Source organism: Trachemys scripta, chromosome 3 (assembly GCF_013100865.1).
Source record: "Trachemys scripta elegans isolate TJP31775 chromosome 3, CAS_Tse_1.0, whole genome shotgun sequence".
In the NCBI taxonomy this organism is placed as follows: Eukaryota; Metazoa; Chordata; order Testudines; family Emydidae; genus Trachemys; species Trachemys scripta.
Window position 1 is genome coordinate 144530418 of NC_048300.1, and position 16158 is coordinate 144546575.

General features: G+C 39.2%; 1 protein-coding gene across 1 annotated transcript in view; it reads right to left on the reverse strand.

Annotated features, from left to right (window-relative positions):
- Positions 1 to 2448: 2448 nt before the first annotated feature.
- MEI4 (meiotic double-stranded break formation protein 4) overlaps positions 2449 to 16158 on the reverse strand; it is a 113832-nt gene continuing 100122 nt past the window's right edge. The window contains exon 4 of the mRNA XM_034766169.1: positions 2449 to 2748. Coding sequence (XP_034622060.1) covers positions 2497 to 2748 — 252 coding nt within the window. The 3' untranslated portion in view covers positions 2449 to 2496. The remainder of the gene's footprint in view (positions 2749 to 16158) is intronic.

The window sequence follows — 16158 nt, forward strand, 5'->3', positions numbered from 1 at the left end:
ATGCCCACAACTTGAATACTCTGTGCAGATGTAGATGCCCCATCTCAAAGAGATATATTGGAATTGGAAAAGGTTCAGAAAAGGGCAACAAAAATGATTAGGGGTATGGAATGGTTGCCATATGAGGAGAGATTAATAAGACTGGGACTTTTCAGCTTGGAGAAGAGATGACTAAGGGAGATATGATAGAGGTCTATAAAATCATGACTGGTGTGGAGAAAGTAAATAAGGAAGTGTTATCTACTCCTTCTCATAACACAAGAACTAAGGGTCTCCAAATGAAATTAATAGGCAGCATGTTTAAAACAAACAAAACAGAAGTATTTTTTTCACAGAACAGACAGTCAACCTGTGGAACTCCTTGCCAGAGGATGTTGTGAAGGCCAAGGCTATAACAGGGTTCAAAAAAAGAACTAGACAAATTCATGGAGGATAGGTCCATCAATGGCTATTAGCTACGATGATATCCCTAGCCTCTGTTTGCCAGAAGCTGGGAATGGGCGACAGGGGATGGATCACTTGATGATTACCTGTTCTGTTCATTCCTTCTGGGGCACCTGGCATTGGCCACTGTCGGAAGACAGGATACTGGGCTACATGAACCTTTGGTCTGACCCACTATGGCTGTTCTTATTTTTGTTCACTTTCTGTATCTCTCCTCTTTTTCCCACCACTCTGGGACTTTTACCTTTATCCTCCAACACAATGAGTAGAAGAGTTGACTAAGAAAAGAAAAACAAAAACAAAAACCACACACATCCCAAAAGCAAACCCCTCAAAAAGTAATCATGCTAGTGGATGAGTGGTTGACAAGCTTAAAGTAGATATCTACTCAATTTTATATCTGTAACTTGTCACTACTGGAATTAGCTGATTTTCTGATGTGGCTATTCAGGAATAGTAGTTCATCTGTTTTATACATCAAATGGATTTTTGTTGAAATTAATATAAAACATGAAAAAATGGTACCCCATGCTATAACTAAAACCCAAGTTTAATAACTCGAACATAATACTAGAGAGTGGTAAAACAGAAATCACAGGACAATTGCCTTATATAACAGAAGTGTTGTTCTGTTGCAACATTATTGCAAAAATTTATTAATATTTAGAAAATACAGTTTCGATCATTAAAATAATATGCATTCACATTTAATACAAACATCTTTCCAATGTTACTGAAGAGGTGTTTCACTGAATTTTAGTAACAAATAAAAACAGATTAAAATCGATATGAAGCAAACTTTGTGATGGGAAGAAACTGTTGAAATATTTAAAATATTTAATTTATAAGCGAATCTCACTAATAGAACTCATAAGGCTATTAATATTGTTTGATCTCCCTGAGAAAACTAATGTATTTGGGGGGTAATTGCTAAAATGTAACAAATTCTGGATCAATGTAATAACTGTTGGGCCCAAATTTTAAAGTTTGTTTAAGAAGATTCCTACTAAAGTATGTAAATATTTATGTAAATCCTGTACAAAGAAATGAAAATCCAAAAATTAGATATAATGTATGAACATTTAAATGGAATTTTATCTGTCTAACTTAGGATTTTGAGGTCCAAGCAATTACAAAATGAGCTAAATTAATACAGGTGCAACTCTGTTAACTACAGTTGAGTTAATTCAGAGTGAATTTGGCTCAGTGTTTATGCACGTACAATTAGTGTATATGCAATGTTTGCTGAAAGTGAGAAAAGGATAAAAATAGACAAATTAAACATTGTTTATATCTGACATAAAACAAAATATTTTGGTTAAGTTGGAGACTACAATAGACCTAGGAGAATGTGAAAAAATTATCTAAGTTATAGCTGTACTTAGCTAAAATCATTTTTTCTGAAAACAAAAAAGCTTCTGCATATGAATATATATATATCTGTATTTCCACCACAGCATAGAAATCTTCGCTATATACAATTTAACCTTAACATATTGGCCAAGATTTAAAACAGTAATAAAATAAAATCATGGATGCCTACAGTTAGGCTTGTGAGTCCATATTTAGGCACCTAAATAAATGGTCTGATTGTCAAAAGTGCTGAGTATTCAATAGCTCCCACTGAAACATACAGAAACTTCTGGATGAGCAGCACTTTTGAAAGTTATGCCACTTATTTATGTGCCTAAATATGGATTCATGAGCCTAACTGGAGCACTCAATTTTTTAAAGTCTTGGACTTAATCTAAAAGTTCATTTTATTTACTTATTCTAAATATCACATAAAATGACTTTGCTGCTCAACTTCCATTCATGTAGACAATGTAATACACAGGAGTTTCCATAATAAAAGCCAACATTTACGCACAGTTACTACACAGTGGCATTCAAGATATCACTCTTTTCTATATGAAGAATGGAAAAACAACCACATTATCTTAGATATTGTTGTTTAGTATAATCATTGAAAGTCTTTCAGTAGTGACCATTTTCATGCTCTGGTTTTCCACAGCTATAATGAATATACTGCTAAAAAGAAGCCTGTCTGTTTTAGACAATTTGCATTTGAGATGAGTTCAAAAGAGCACCCAGTCTCCACATATAAACCGAAAACAATGGGAATTCATCAGCAAGATGGAGAATAATTTGATCAAGGTTCTGCAGAAATTTGTTTTTTTCTTCTCCATCATAGTCCGAGCTTGAAATGTTACCTTCTCCTGTCCCCTTCTGAAGAAGCTGTTCCAAAATCATGCAGAGAGAAAAAATATTCTCATATTGGGTAACATTATACTTGGCCTCAATCTAGAAATAAAGAAGAAGTGCATAAGCATAAACTGAAAATGCTTTTGCAGCCCATCAATGCTCCAGAGAATGTTGTTAAAATTCTTAGCAATGTTTATTTTGATATAATTGAGGATAACTGTACAATTATTTACATTTCCCCACAAAAAATAACCTTTTCATTATACATGCCACCCTCCAAGCAATTAAATACATTTTAAAATCCAAAGCTTACCAGCTTCACAGTAAATGGTTTAAGAGAGCTTATTTTCCCACTTAGCCATAGAAATACTATGACATTCTATAATCATACATGGATGTGCCAATCAAAAGCAATGCAGTGGTACCTTCAGATCAGCTTTTTAAAACAAATACATTATAAACTGAATAAATCTTTGCTTAAGCCCTCAGATACCAAATAGCATACTGTTATATTTTTACATGAGAAATTAGGTAATTTAACACCAAGGAATTAGACATCATAATGCACAATTATATTTCCCATGGAAAAAACAGTCCTGAAGGCTACTGAATCTCTCTCAGGCCTAGTCTTCACTTACCGGCTGCTCCGGAGGCACGCCATCGATGTTCTGGGATCGATTTATCGCGTCTGGTTAAGACGCGATAAATCGATCCCGGAAGTGCTCACAATCGACGCCGGTACTCCAGCTCGCCGAGAGGAGTACGCGGCGTCGACGCGGGGAGACTTCCGGCCGCGTCTGGACCGCGGTAAGTCCGGAGTAAGGTACTTCGAATTCAGCTACGTTATTAACGTAGCTGAATTTGCGTACCTTAGTCCGAAGTCCGGACTAAGTGTAGACCAGCCCTCAGGCTACAAGATTGGGCACAGAAAGACAACACCAGTTGTTATGATGGATGATTTCTTGCCGTCTATTGAGACATTAACACTCATTCTCCTGGACCTCTAGCTGGCATCTGATACCACTGATCACCAAACTATTCAGAATCTAGCTTGGGAGTAGAAATAGCCTTAAATGGAATGGTTCCTCTCAGACTGAACCCTGAAATTTGTTATACCAACTGTCCATCCACCTCCAAAAGCCTCTGACTTTCTCTCACTTATTATTCAACATCTACATACACACTTTGCATGGAGTATGCAGTGGTAGTGTCATCTTTAATTAAAATAGCTTAACAAAAGAAAGACTACAGGGGGACATTATTACAGGCTACAAGTACCTACATGGGGAACAAATATTTAATAATGGGCTCTTCAGTTTAGGAGAGAAAAGTATAACATGATCTTTTGGCTGGAAGTTGAAGGTAGAAACATTCAGTTTGGAAATAAGGCATACATTTTAAACAGGAAGTGTAATTAACCATTAGAACAATTTACCAAGGGTTGTGGTGGATTTCCCATCACTGACACTTTTTAAATTAAGATTTGATATTTTTTTAAGAGATGTTATAGGAATTATTTTTGGGGCAGTTCTATGGCTGGTGTTATAAAGGAGATCATACTAGATAATCTCAATAATGCTTCCTGGCCTTGGAATCTATGAAGCTCAACACCTGCTTCTTCAGACCTGGCAAGATTAAAAAGCCAAGGGCATAAAGGGGAAAATAAAAGGACTGAAACATCACAGAATATGAAACTATACAAGATAAACCCAAAACACCAAGGATAGGTGGGTACATGGAGTTACATTCAAGGTTTGTGTTGGAACTTTAAGTTCAAATTGCCTCAGTTTCTTGCATTTAGTTTCTCCCTCTCGCCCCACTCTTATAACACTAATATAATGTTATATTAAAGGATAATACATTCTCAACCATAACTCCCACTTATTGTCCTGGAACAACTATTGCATAGTCAGGACTATGTTTTGAATATACTGTTCACTGTTTTTCTTCTGGCACCAAAGCTCTCCCTGGGACATCTGCAGGATAGGCGAGAAAAACCTTTCCATCCTCTGTTTGCTGATATCTTGGAAACTCCACAAGTGTGAACTCATGGAGTTTTCCTACTGTGGATTTGGGATATCCCAGTCATTCATTTAGTGATGGGAATGGGGACATAGATTTAATTGGTTGTATAATTACAAACGTGGACACACACAAATGAAAAGAAATGTTACAGAATAATGAATAAAGAAAAAATGAATTTGTGGTTAAGGTATTGGATGTCTGGGTTCAACTCCAGTTTTTCCAAATATTTTCTGTGGGTACAGCTACACTACAGGGGGGAGTCGATTTAAGATACGCAAATTCAGCTACGTGAATAGCGTAGCTGAATTCGACGTATTGCAGCCGACTTACCCCGCTGTGAGGACGGCGGCAAAATCGACTTCTGCGGCTTTCTGTCGGCGGCGCTTACTCCCACCTCCGCTGGTGGAGTAAGAGCGCCGATTCGGGGATCGATTGTCGCGTCCCATCGGGACGCGATAAATCGATCCCCGAGAGGTCGATTTCTACCCGCCGATTCAGGCGGGTAGTGTAGACCTAGCCTGTGTGACCTTAGCCAAGTTACTTAGGATGGAATTTTCAAAAACATCTAAGTGAGTACCACTGCTTTCAATTGGATTGGTATTCCAAAAATCACTGACTTTTGGAAAATCCTACCCTTAATATCTCAATGCCACAGTTCCCCATTGGTAAAATGGAGAGAATACTTCCCATTGTCATAGGGGTGTTCTGAGGATAAATTCATTAATGTTTTTGAGGTACTCAGATACTACAATGATGGAACCCATGTAACCATCTAGACAGAATACTGCAGTAGAGGGGTTCACAGATTGAACCACATTCCATTTTGTTACAAAAACTCCTTTAAAATAGATTTTTTTTTTTTTTTTTTAGCATGACCTAGGTCAGGGATTGGTAACCTTTGGCACACAGCCCATCAGGGAAATCCGCTGGCGGGCCGGGACGGTTTGTTTACCTGCAGCGTCCGCAAGTTCGGCCGATCACAGCTCCCACTGGCCGTTCCAGGCCAATGGGGGCTGCGGGAAGCGGCGCAGGCCAAGGGATGTGCTGGCCGCTGCTTCCTACAGCCCCCATTGGCCTGGAACGGTGAAAAGCGGCCAGTGGGAGCTGCGATTGGCCGAACAAATATATATGGAGACAAGTCTCTTCAAGACACCATTTCCTTGAATTTTATACAAGAATCTTGTATAAAAGAGTGACAATATAGACATGAAGTGCTGTATATAAAATCTTGTGACTGATAACCATAGAATGCTGTCTCTCTTGAGGGACCACTCTCACAGTAAGGTTTTCTTCACTCCTAATATTATTTACAACTCTTTTCCTCTGCTGTGGAAAAGAGAACAGGTACCTGCTATTTATATTCATCACATGTGGTCTGATAGTTTTCATTCATGTTTTAATCCTGGTGGTGTTTCCAAAAACATCCTTAATATATTGTAAAAATATGTTCATTTCTAAATGCACTAAAATTCTAGTGCAGAAAACACTGATATTGTTGAGATATTTTGTACAATTTTCAAGAGTGACTAATGACCTTAGGTGGCTCTATTTTTGAATGTCCAGCTTAAAGGGACCCAATTATCAGAAAATGTTGGGCATACCTGCTCTTTGAAAATCAGACTCCTTTTAGTTGTATCAAGTTGGGCACCCAAAAATGAAGTCACTCCAAATCAATTTTCACTTTTGAAAACTCAGCCCATAATATACATACTATGGTAATGTTTTAGTAATTGCATTTTGTATTACATTACAAAACATATTACAATTTAAAGTGCTATAATGGAAATATCAATTTTATTGTACAATTACATTTGTTATTGTATCATGTTGGCAAGCATATTAACCTGAGGGCATCACTAATTAAATACAAATGAATAATTATATACAGATTTATAGGCAGTTTATCATAACTGAATTCTGTTTCTGAGGATTATGAATCCAATCCTGCTCCTACTCTGCAGTCAGTTGCAAGACTGCCATTGACAAGTAGTGAAGGATCACAATCTAAAAGAGTGACAGAGAAAACTTGTGGTTTCTCATAAAAGAGTTAGCCACCAACCTGGAGATCATACCAGTTTTGGCCCACCCAAGGAGAGAGGTAAGCTAGGTAGTCTCTCCCTATTGCACTCTACAGACCCTCAGGAGAAACAGTCCAATTTTATTTAGTAAACTATCACCGTTAATGACACAATCAGAAACCTGCCCAAACCTAACCAATTAAAACTGCTAACAACTATAAAATGAGGATTCTTTACAGATTTGTAAAGTCTAAGGCCAGAAGGAACCATTGTGATCATCTCCTCCACAATGCAAGCCATCGAGCTTCCGCAAAATAATTCCTATTTAGTTTAATTAATAAAGCAAAGGTTTTGATTGTTTATTTTTATGCAGTTTCTTAATCCAAACTGGTGGATGTCTCTATTATGGGAAACTAAAATTACAAGAAAGAAACATTTCCCCTCTTATACAATGACAATCACCAGTTGGGATGACACTGCTAGAAAGTAAAAGCAGAAAGATAAAAGTGCTTCTTTGGGTGGAGAGCGGGATACAATTCATAATCAAAACATATATCGTTAAACGAAAATTCCTAATTCTTTGCCATTACTACTATAGTGAGGGAAGTCATTTTTGTTGAATGAAGTCATATACCAAGGTGGTGATTTGTTACAAGCGTGTCAACAGTATACGTTATACAATTATCTCTATATGCAAATCGCAGTTTTGAATTCATTGAAGGCCTTCTTAGCATCATTATATATTAGAGTATCTAAAATCCTCTGGACATTGGGTTTATTAAAGTAAAATTTTAATCCCTTCTTATGACCAGCATGTGGAGTTGCCTTTCCATTTCGTATTAGGCTGTCAGGAACAAAAAGGAACAAGAAGAGAAAATGAAAAGGTAGTGTCCTGCTTAATAGCAGGACCCATTTTTTTTTAAGTACTATCTTGTCCTGAAAAGACCATAATTATGACGGTTAGATGAATAAAGTTCCTAGCTAGCTAAATCTTCTAGCTAAAACAATAGCTTGTAGGAAATCAACTTTATACATGAGAAAGTTGAGAAATATGTTTGGTAAGGGTTGAAAAAATGGTTTGGATCTCTGGCAATCTGCATGTTCATATGCATACAAGCAGATCTCAACCTCTAGTTTCTGACTGTTTGGGCTATCGCACCAAAAATGTCGGCACTGAATTTCATTATGGCACAGATCATACAGCAATAAAATAGTGTGAAATAATACTTCAATGAGAACTGTTGGTCACTCACCACTTTTGAAAAACTGGGCAAGTGCGTAAATGTGGATTTAGGATCTTATAAACTTTAGCTTCCAATTTTATGAAAATTGTGACCTAAGAGAGGACAACAGTTTTTTCATGTTCTTTGTGACGAACGCCTACTGATGGCAGTACGAGCTCTCCTGTAATTAAACAGTGGTTTATGGCCCTAACCTTGCTTGCTGCTCCCATCCAGGAACCATAATTAAAAATGTAATTTGGCTCCTTCCAGAAAATATACCTCTTATTGTAATCACCCTCTTCCAATTTAAATTTCTCACCTTATTGACTCGCTTTTTCAAAACTTGATGAATTGGACAAACATCCCTCATTGCTTCCCACAGCAAAATGGGAGAGGGAGAAGTTACCACCATGGTACGACTGAACATTGTGGTCTTCTTGGTATGGCAGCTGATAGGAACCTTTGTAGCACCGACCACAGATTCCTTTTTGTGATAAATGATAGCCATAAAACATACAAAGAATACTATCGAGAATTCAGAAACAGCAAAAGGAGAACATTTTAAATGCAACAAGACACTTTGAAATAAATAGTGTATCAAAAAGTGTTAAATACAACTTCAAACGCTTTTTTAAAATACTACAAAAGCAAGAGATCACTGAAGGAGGAAATGAGAATGTTACCTAATATAAAATGAAGTCACAGAGCATGGCAAAATACCTAAAATATTAAATTAGAATTTCACTGATGTACAGTTATACTCCATCCAATAGCCAGAATCCTGACATGCAGTATAAATGAATCTAGCACCTGCATTCAATGGTGATTAAACTTCTTGACCTGGAATCCCTGAGTAATTCCCCCCTCCCCCGCAAATTTTTCTCCACATCCAAGCAGACATCTTCACTCATTCTGATAAAAAAGTATTCCCCCCCCCATTCCAGTTACTAGTGCTTGAGGGCTCACAGATAAGCCATTTCCAAAATTGTACTAGAAGATACAAATTTACCTGGGACAATATCTTTTAGCAAATCTACATTGTACAAAGTTCTGGGTTACTGGGTGGAAAAGGAGAGGACATAAACCTTTAGGGTGTCTACACTTGCAACTGTACATTGACACATGTGCATTCTTGTACCAGAATTCCCTATGTTCACATATGAAGTATGTTTCTGAAGGATAGTCTTCTGTGTGAAAGTTAGCATGCATAAGGGGTGTAGGTATGTACATGCCTCTTTGAACCCAGGAAGGAGCACTTGGGAATTCCTCCCTGTGGGGTACCCTCAAGCCCTTTCATCCCCCCCTCCCCAGGGAAGAGCTGAGAAAACAAAGGAAATCAGCTGTAGTTATCAGCTAATCAAACATGCACAAACCTCTTAGGACACCAAAAATCCAATCCTGTCCTTTAAATTTTATTAAAACAAAAAGGAAAAAATACACATCTCGAACTTAGGCTTTTTGCTAGATCTTAAAAAAAATACAATTACAAAAATTAAGCACCCAAAACAGCTTTCTTGGGGGTTCAGCTTACAAGCAACGAAAGCATCTGGGGTTAGCACAGAGGAAATCCACAAGCCTTAAAAAATAAACAAACAAACCTGATCACGTCTAGCTAAACATTCTGATCTACATACACATTTGGAGTTCAGATAAATAGTTCTAGGCATGATCTGATGATTTATGATCATACCTGGCTTAAAGTTGCATATAGCATGGCTGCTCTGTCCCTCCAGCCCAGAGAACAACAGACAAAGGGAAAGTTTCTTTCCCCATTTTAAAAAGTTTTAGCCTTCCCATTGGCTCTTTGGTCAGGTGCCCACTTTTTTTCTCTTTACCGGGGGGACTTTTTAACCCTTTTCAGGTAAAGCAAGTAAAGAACAGCTACCAAGAAGGACTTTATAGCTAACTGGCTGGCTGTCCATAAAAGGAAGCTACCTCCCCACTTCATTTATCACAAGTGTGGATTGGGGTAAAGAGCGGGTACTATGTCACAAGTAGTAGCAAACTGTGCTTCAGAACAAGTAATCATGGTTTGAGTGCAGCCTCTGGAGCACACGAGTACTGTTCAGTGCTTGGTCTCTGAATCTGAAGTGATTCATGACCCCATCCTGAACGCCATCAGCTGCATCATATGGCAGGATACCGATGAGTGGCAGGGCAAGGAGGCAGCAGAGACCTCTAACAATGCCCGAGAGGAAGCCCAAGAGACCCGGAGGAAGAGGAGCATGTGATTCTGCACCTTTACCTGGAGGAGAGGAATGCTGAGTTTCATCCTGTCCCTGCAGACCAGCCTATGCTCAGCCCCCAAGCCCCATGCAGAAGACATCCCCATTTATTGCCCCCACAATATTCCGCGGGTGTTCCTCCCTTCTCAGAGAAAGGGTGAGGGGAAGAATGAGGAGGTACCTCTACAGAAAGCAATGCTTGCCATTTTGGGGGGAATTTGGCCTTTTTTTCGTTCATTTGTTGTTACAAACTGTTCTAGCTCTGTTTTTCATGCACATATGTAAATAAAAGTTACTGTTCACTTCAGTTGTATGTGCACCTTGTTTTCTGACTATGATCAATGGGATACTTCCCCAGAGGTTTGGGTTGAGGTAGCAAGATCCACAGCACATGACTGTGTAACTGCATTAAAAATCTGGTGCCATGGAAATGCTCCTGAGCACCTGGCGTCATGGATCTTTCCCCGTCTGTCCAACGTTCATGTCGATGAACTAACCACTCAGGTCCACTACGCCTTGGAGAACTAGTGAATAGTTGTTCACATATTCAAAGGCCCCTTTTGGTAGGCAAAGTATAGGAATGTGTATTCCATTGATGCCCCCCCCCACAGTTTGGAAACCCCATCCTCTGAAATCCTGCTGTAATTTCAGATGTGGGTAATGTCAACCACCAGTGGGTAGAATATAGTATTGATAGCCCGGCAACCAGTACAACTGCCACTCTGACAGCTGACTTCCCAACCACAAACTGGTTGGCAACTGACCGGTAGCTATCAGGTGTTGCCAGGTTTCAAAGGGTAATAGCCATCTGCTTGTGCACTGCTATGGGTTTCCCAAATCAAATGGTTTGGCACTGGAAAGTTGATGCAAGATCCTCATGCAACTTAATGAAAGTCTGCTTCCTCAATCACAAGCCATTGGTCACCATCTCAGGTTTCTAAGATAATGTGGTCCCACCACACATCCATGGGTGTACTGTTGCAATCCCGGCATTCAAAACATCTGTTCCATGGGACCTGAGTGGATTTTCATTCCTCCTCTAGGTCAGCCAACTTTACCATCTGACAGATTTCTGGACAGATTCCATCCAGTATCTGGTACTGCACTGCATGAACATTAATCCTGGGTGCAGTAGCAGAACCACATCTTCATGGACTTGCTCCATGTCTCTAATACAGTTTGGCAGAAGGGAGAGATGAGCAGGAGCTGCTGTCATCAAATGTGTGAAGGCAGCATACAGTTCCATCAACATGCAGCAAGGCAGTTCCTAGAATGTCTCCTGTGATGCACAGGACTCTGGGATACTCTTCCTGAAATTTTAGCACTAACACCGCATATCAAAAAGGGGCAATATGGATGCGAGCATATGCCAGTGCACAGCATATACCATGCCCAGCAGAGCATATTTGGACACTGAGCACATGTTCCAGAAGTACACACACAGGTAATCATGTACACTAACACGTGTTGATGTTTGGAGAGCTCTGTGGATATGTTCCCCATGATACCTGCCATTATATACAATAGAGTGGATTCCAAAGACATACAAACAAATAAATACATGAAAATGTTCTGCAAAAGTATCTTTAAAGGCCCACAGATGAGAGTCTGTTCTACTAAGCAACTGAGGGTCTTGTGGCACCTTTAAGACTAACAGAAGTATTGGAGCATAAGCTTTCGTGGGTGAATGCCCACTTCATCAGATACAAGTTCTACTAAGGATCACTTAACAGTACTCTAGAGGCAGGGAAATCTCTGTCAGACTCCTGTTCATTATCGGTGATGCACATTCACAGGAATACTGTATTCATGTAATGACTACATAGGCTATGGACAGGGTCAGTTCAACTGCACAGGTACTCTTAAATAGGGACATTGAGATATTAAGAGGTAACAATCAACACCTTTTTTCTACAAGAAATTTGCATGGAACAATTCTATTGGAAGTAATGATTCAGTAGTATAACAGACTGGATGTGTGTCAAATGTTCTCCTGGATAGATTACTTGGCACAGGAACTTCATAGGAAGCACTGCACTGGATCAGTCTAGTATCCTGGACAGTGCCCAGTGCCAGATGCTTCAGACAGAAGATGTAAAAAAACCCTGCAGTATGCAGATATGGAATAATCTGTCTCCAGCAGTGAGTCTCACCCTAACCCCTATTTATTAGAGATTGGTTTAAAACCTAAGGCATAAGGTTTAATATCCTTTCCAAAATGGGATTAGCTATTAACAACTCTGAATATTCATCATATCCATAGAAGTATCCAAGCCCTTTTTAAAATCTTGCTACATTTTTTAATCTCAATAACATCCTGTGACAAGACTCCAACAGCCAAACTACATGCTGTATGAAAAAGTATTACCTTTAACATTTTGATTTTGCCACTCTAACTTCAGTGAATATCCCCATGTCTTGTGTTATGAGACAGAATGAATAGAAGCTCTTAATCTACCTTCTCTATATAATTCATTATTTTATAGAGTTTTATTGCATCCTTTTTTGGTCTCCTTTTTAAGTTAAACAATCCCAGTGATTTCCTATTTCTCTTTCTAGGAGAGTTGTTCAGGCTTCAAATTCATGATGGTCCACTCTGAACACCTCTAATTCCATAATATATTTTTGAGATGGGGTGACCAGTTTTTCACAACTGAATTCCAGATGAGGCCACACCATGATTTGCATAATGGTATATTTTCAATATTATTCTCCATCCCATTCCTTATGCAGCCTAACATCTCATTTGCTTTTTTCCCCACTGCTGCTCCTGTTGCATATGGAGCTGAGGTCTTCACTGAGCTGTACAAAATGTTGCTCAGGTCCCTTCAATGAGCCCCATGGTTAATTTAGAAACATGTAAGATGCACAAAAAGATTATTTTTTTCTCTACAATGTGTATTTCTTTTAAATTATCAAAACTGAACTAAATAGGGTATCAGTTGCCCTTTTTCTGTGATTGATTAAATCCCTCTGAAGTTCCTCACAATCCTTCTTGGTCTTCACTATTCTTAATAAATTTGTATCATCTGCAAACTTTGCCACCTCACTGCTCACCTCCTTTTCTAGGTCTTTAATAAATATATTAAATAGTGGATGCCATCTTGCTGTTAACCTTTCACCACAATAAAAATTGACTTCTTAATTCTTTGTTTCCTAGCTTCCAACCACTTTTTCATTCCTGACCATACTTTGTGTCTCACCTTCTCACTGCTTAGCTTCCTCTGAACTGAAACTAATCTAATTTTACTTAAACAAAATGCAAACGTATTAAGGTATGGAAATACACAGTTAAGACACTAAACTGCCTTATCTCGGTCTTGTACTGAAACCATAAGAGGAAAAATATGAAAAAAAAACTAATCTCAGCTTCATCTAACCTGAGACTACACACACTAAAATGTCTTAGTCATAACTGTAAGGTTATTGCACCATAATTGTAAGGTGCAATAAGATGGCCAATGTAGTATGGTGGGTCCTGCGCTTTTCTTGGTGGGGGGTGCTTGCCCCTGCTCTTGGAGCACTCTGAGCCCCAGCCCCTCTCAACTCCTTTTCTTACCCTCTTCCCCCTTGGGTGGGGTACCTTCAGCCCTTAAACACTGAGGGAGGCAGTCTCCCTCCCCTGTTGGGACAGAGTCTCCCTTACTCCAGTTTTCTGATCTTCAACATCTCACAGCACACCTCCAAGCTCCAGTCCTCTTTCCTTCCTCCTTCTCCTCTGACTGCCTGAAGCAGGGGGTTTTATTAGGTTGCTAATAGGGCCTTAATTGACTACAGGTGCTCCAATTAACCTGTAGCAACCCTCCCTAGTCTACAGGGAACCACGCCTTAATTAGCCTAGAGTTTATATACTTCCCCTCTCCCACTGCTCCCTGGCCCTCCTGTATCACAAAGGTTATCCCTGTGTAATTCTTGGTATGGGTAATTACAACATCCCTGTAAATGTTTTTCATTATATATAACTGTAGATTGGGTCCTACCTTTGTTGTTATGGGTTGGGCATAACTGTCACCATTCATTCAGGGTAACTGAAAGCAGTGGCTGAAACTAAAGCAGCAGCCCCCAAAACATACATATTGAAAAGCTTCAGTAGAAGCTGAACCAGGTGGCCCAAGGGGTTTCAAATACAGGGGCTAGTGCTTTGATTGTTGGAACTGTTTTTGTCTGGGTGTTTGTGACAGAAGGGAGACAGAATTGGCCAGACAGCCGCGCAGACAGTAACAGAAGTGTTGGCAATGTGATCCCGAGGGAAAGCTTTTGAGGTATAGGGCGCTGGTGGGAAAGGCACATCGGGAAGAGCAAGCACATGAACTGTATCCTGCTGTTTGACTCTTGTTGTGTTCAGGGAAATAGGACTTTATGTATAATCTTTGTAAATAAACAAAACTATGTCAAAGAAAATACCTGGCTCTATCATCAGTTTATCCTCCTAGTGGGAACAACCCATAGAGTTTTGCATAATTAGTCCCTTGGGTCAAAAGGGGAAACAACATTACACACACACAAATACAGAATGCACATGTAATATACATACATACACACACATACACACAGGCATGCGTAGATGTGATATTCATGTGAAACAGTGCAGATTCATGCAATAGATTGGTCATGCACCTTTGGCCATCTCAGCCCCTTGACTCATTTTCCTGGGACTCATTCCAATACTCTGACTCACTGAGCAACTTCAAGCAAAGAATCTTTTGAAATGTGTATGTTTATCTGTTAGATGAGTCTTTCATTTCCCTCAAAAAATATTCCAGCAGAAACCAGAATGCGCAAGACTGAGTCCTAGCATAGCTCTTTCCATACATTAAAATATTGAGACTACAAAAAGTGATATCTTGGGCTCCTATAGGGCTAGAAACTTGACCTTTATAATACCGGAAAAGGGAAATTCACAGTAATTTATGGCACCGACTTCTAACCCAGTAAGGATCTGAGATGAAAATGTCAAGACTATGTACACAATGCTATTTTAGGTTATTTTCAGGGGTTTTATGGGCTCTCAGTCATGTTCACAGACTCCTGAAGTGCAACTTATTTCAGCTGCAGGAGAACAGAAATCCATGCAGAACCACAGTGGCACAGAAAGGAATTCTGATAGTCTGGAACAAGAATTGTGTCAGACAAAGCTTGCCAGTATCACCATTTACTTTCAGGGAACATCTAGCAACAGTATACCAAATGTTCCTTATATTATTGCACAACTGTCTTTGTGTGAGTAGGTCCCCTTTTGTCTGTCTCTCTTCGTTGTCCTTTCTTGGAAGCTGCCTCATTTTCCTATTGTTGCCCTTTTAATGATGACAGCAGAATTTGGGACCTTGTACGTAAGTTTCCCATTTAGAGCCAAAATCGGTGACACTGAGTCAGGAATTTTCTTAGTGTAATTTGTTTATTTACAAAATGTTTACACGTCCTGTTTCTGTGAATAAGGATGATAACAAATGGCACACAGGAGACTCCCTCTTGCGGAAACTTTAGCTAAGGTATCTCTGTCCTGTCCCAGAAGCAGCTGTCTGGAACCTGTCTCTCTGCTTACCTCATGCCTCTTTTCCTCCCTAAACCCTTCCACTTTGCACCTGGGAAACCTCAAGGACAAGGCTGCTCATTAAGACTATGTATCCTGGAAAGTTGTACCTGGGCATTTGCCTTCTTTTTGTGCACTACTCTGCATACAAAAGAACCTCAGAAAGGTCCAGGTGTGTGGAAAAGAATTGCTTTAACCCACACAATTATTAACTCATTGAGTGCAGTTACTGTCTAGAATCTTTAACTGTTTATTTTGGCATAACGCTATTATCCTCTAAAGGCAGTATGGGGAAGAGGAAAGATATGATCAGCCAGGGACTGCAAACACTATTTTTTTTCAGAAGGTGCAGGTAAAATAGCAGACTTAGCTAGGAGGGAAGCAGGAAGGATTTATATACAATCTACAGCTAATTAATTTACCTTGTTTTCAAATTATTGAACAACACAGCTTGCTGTTCTAGATAAATCCTTTGTAAGATGGGAGAA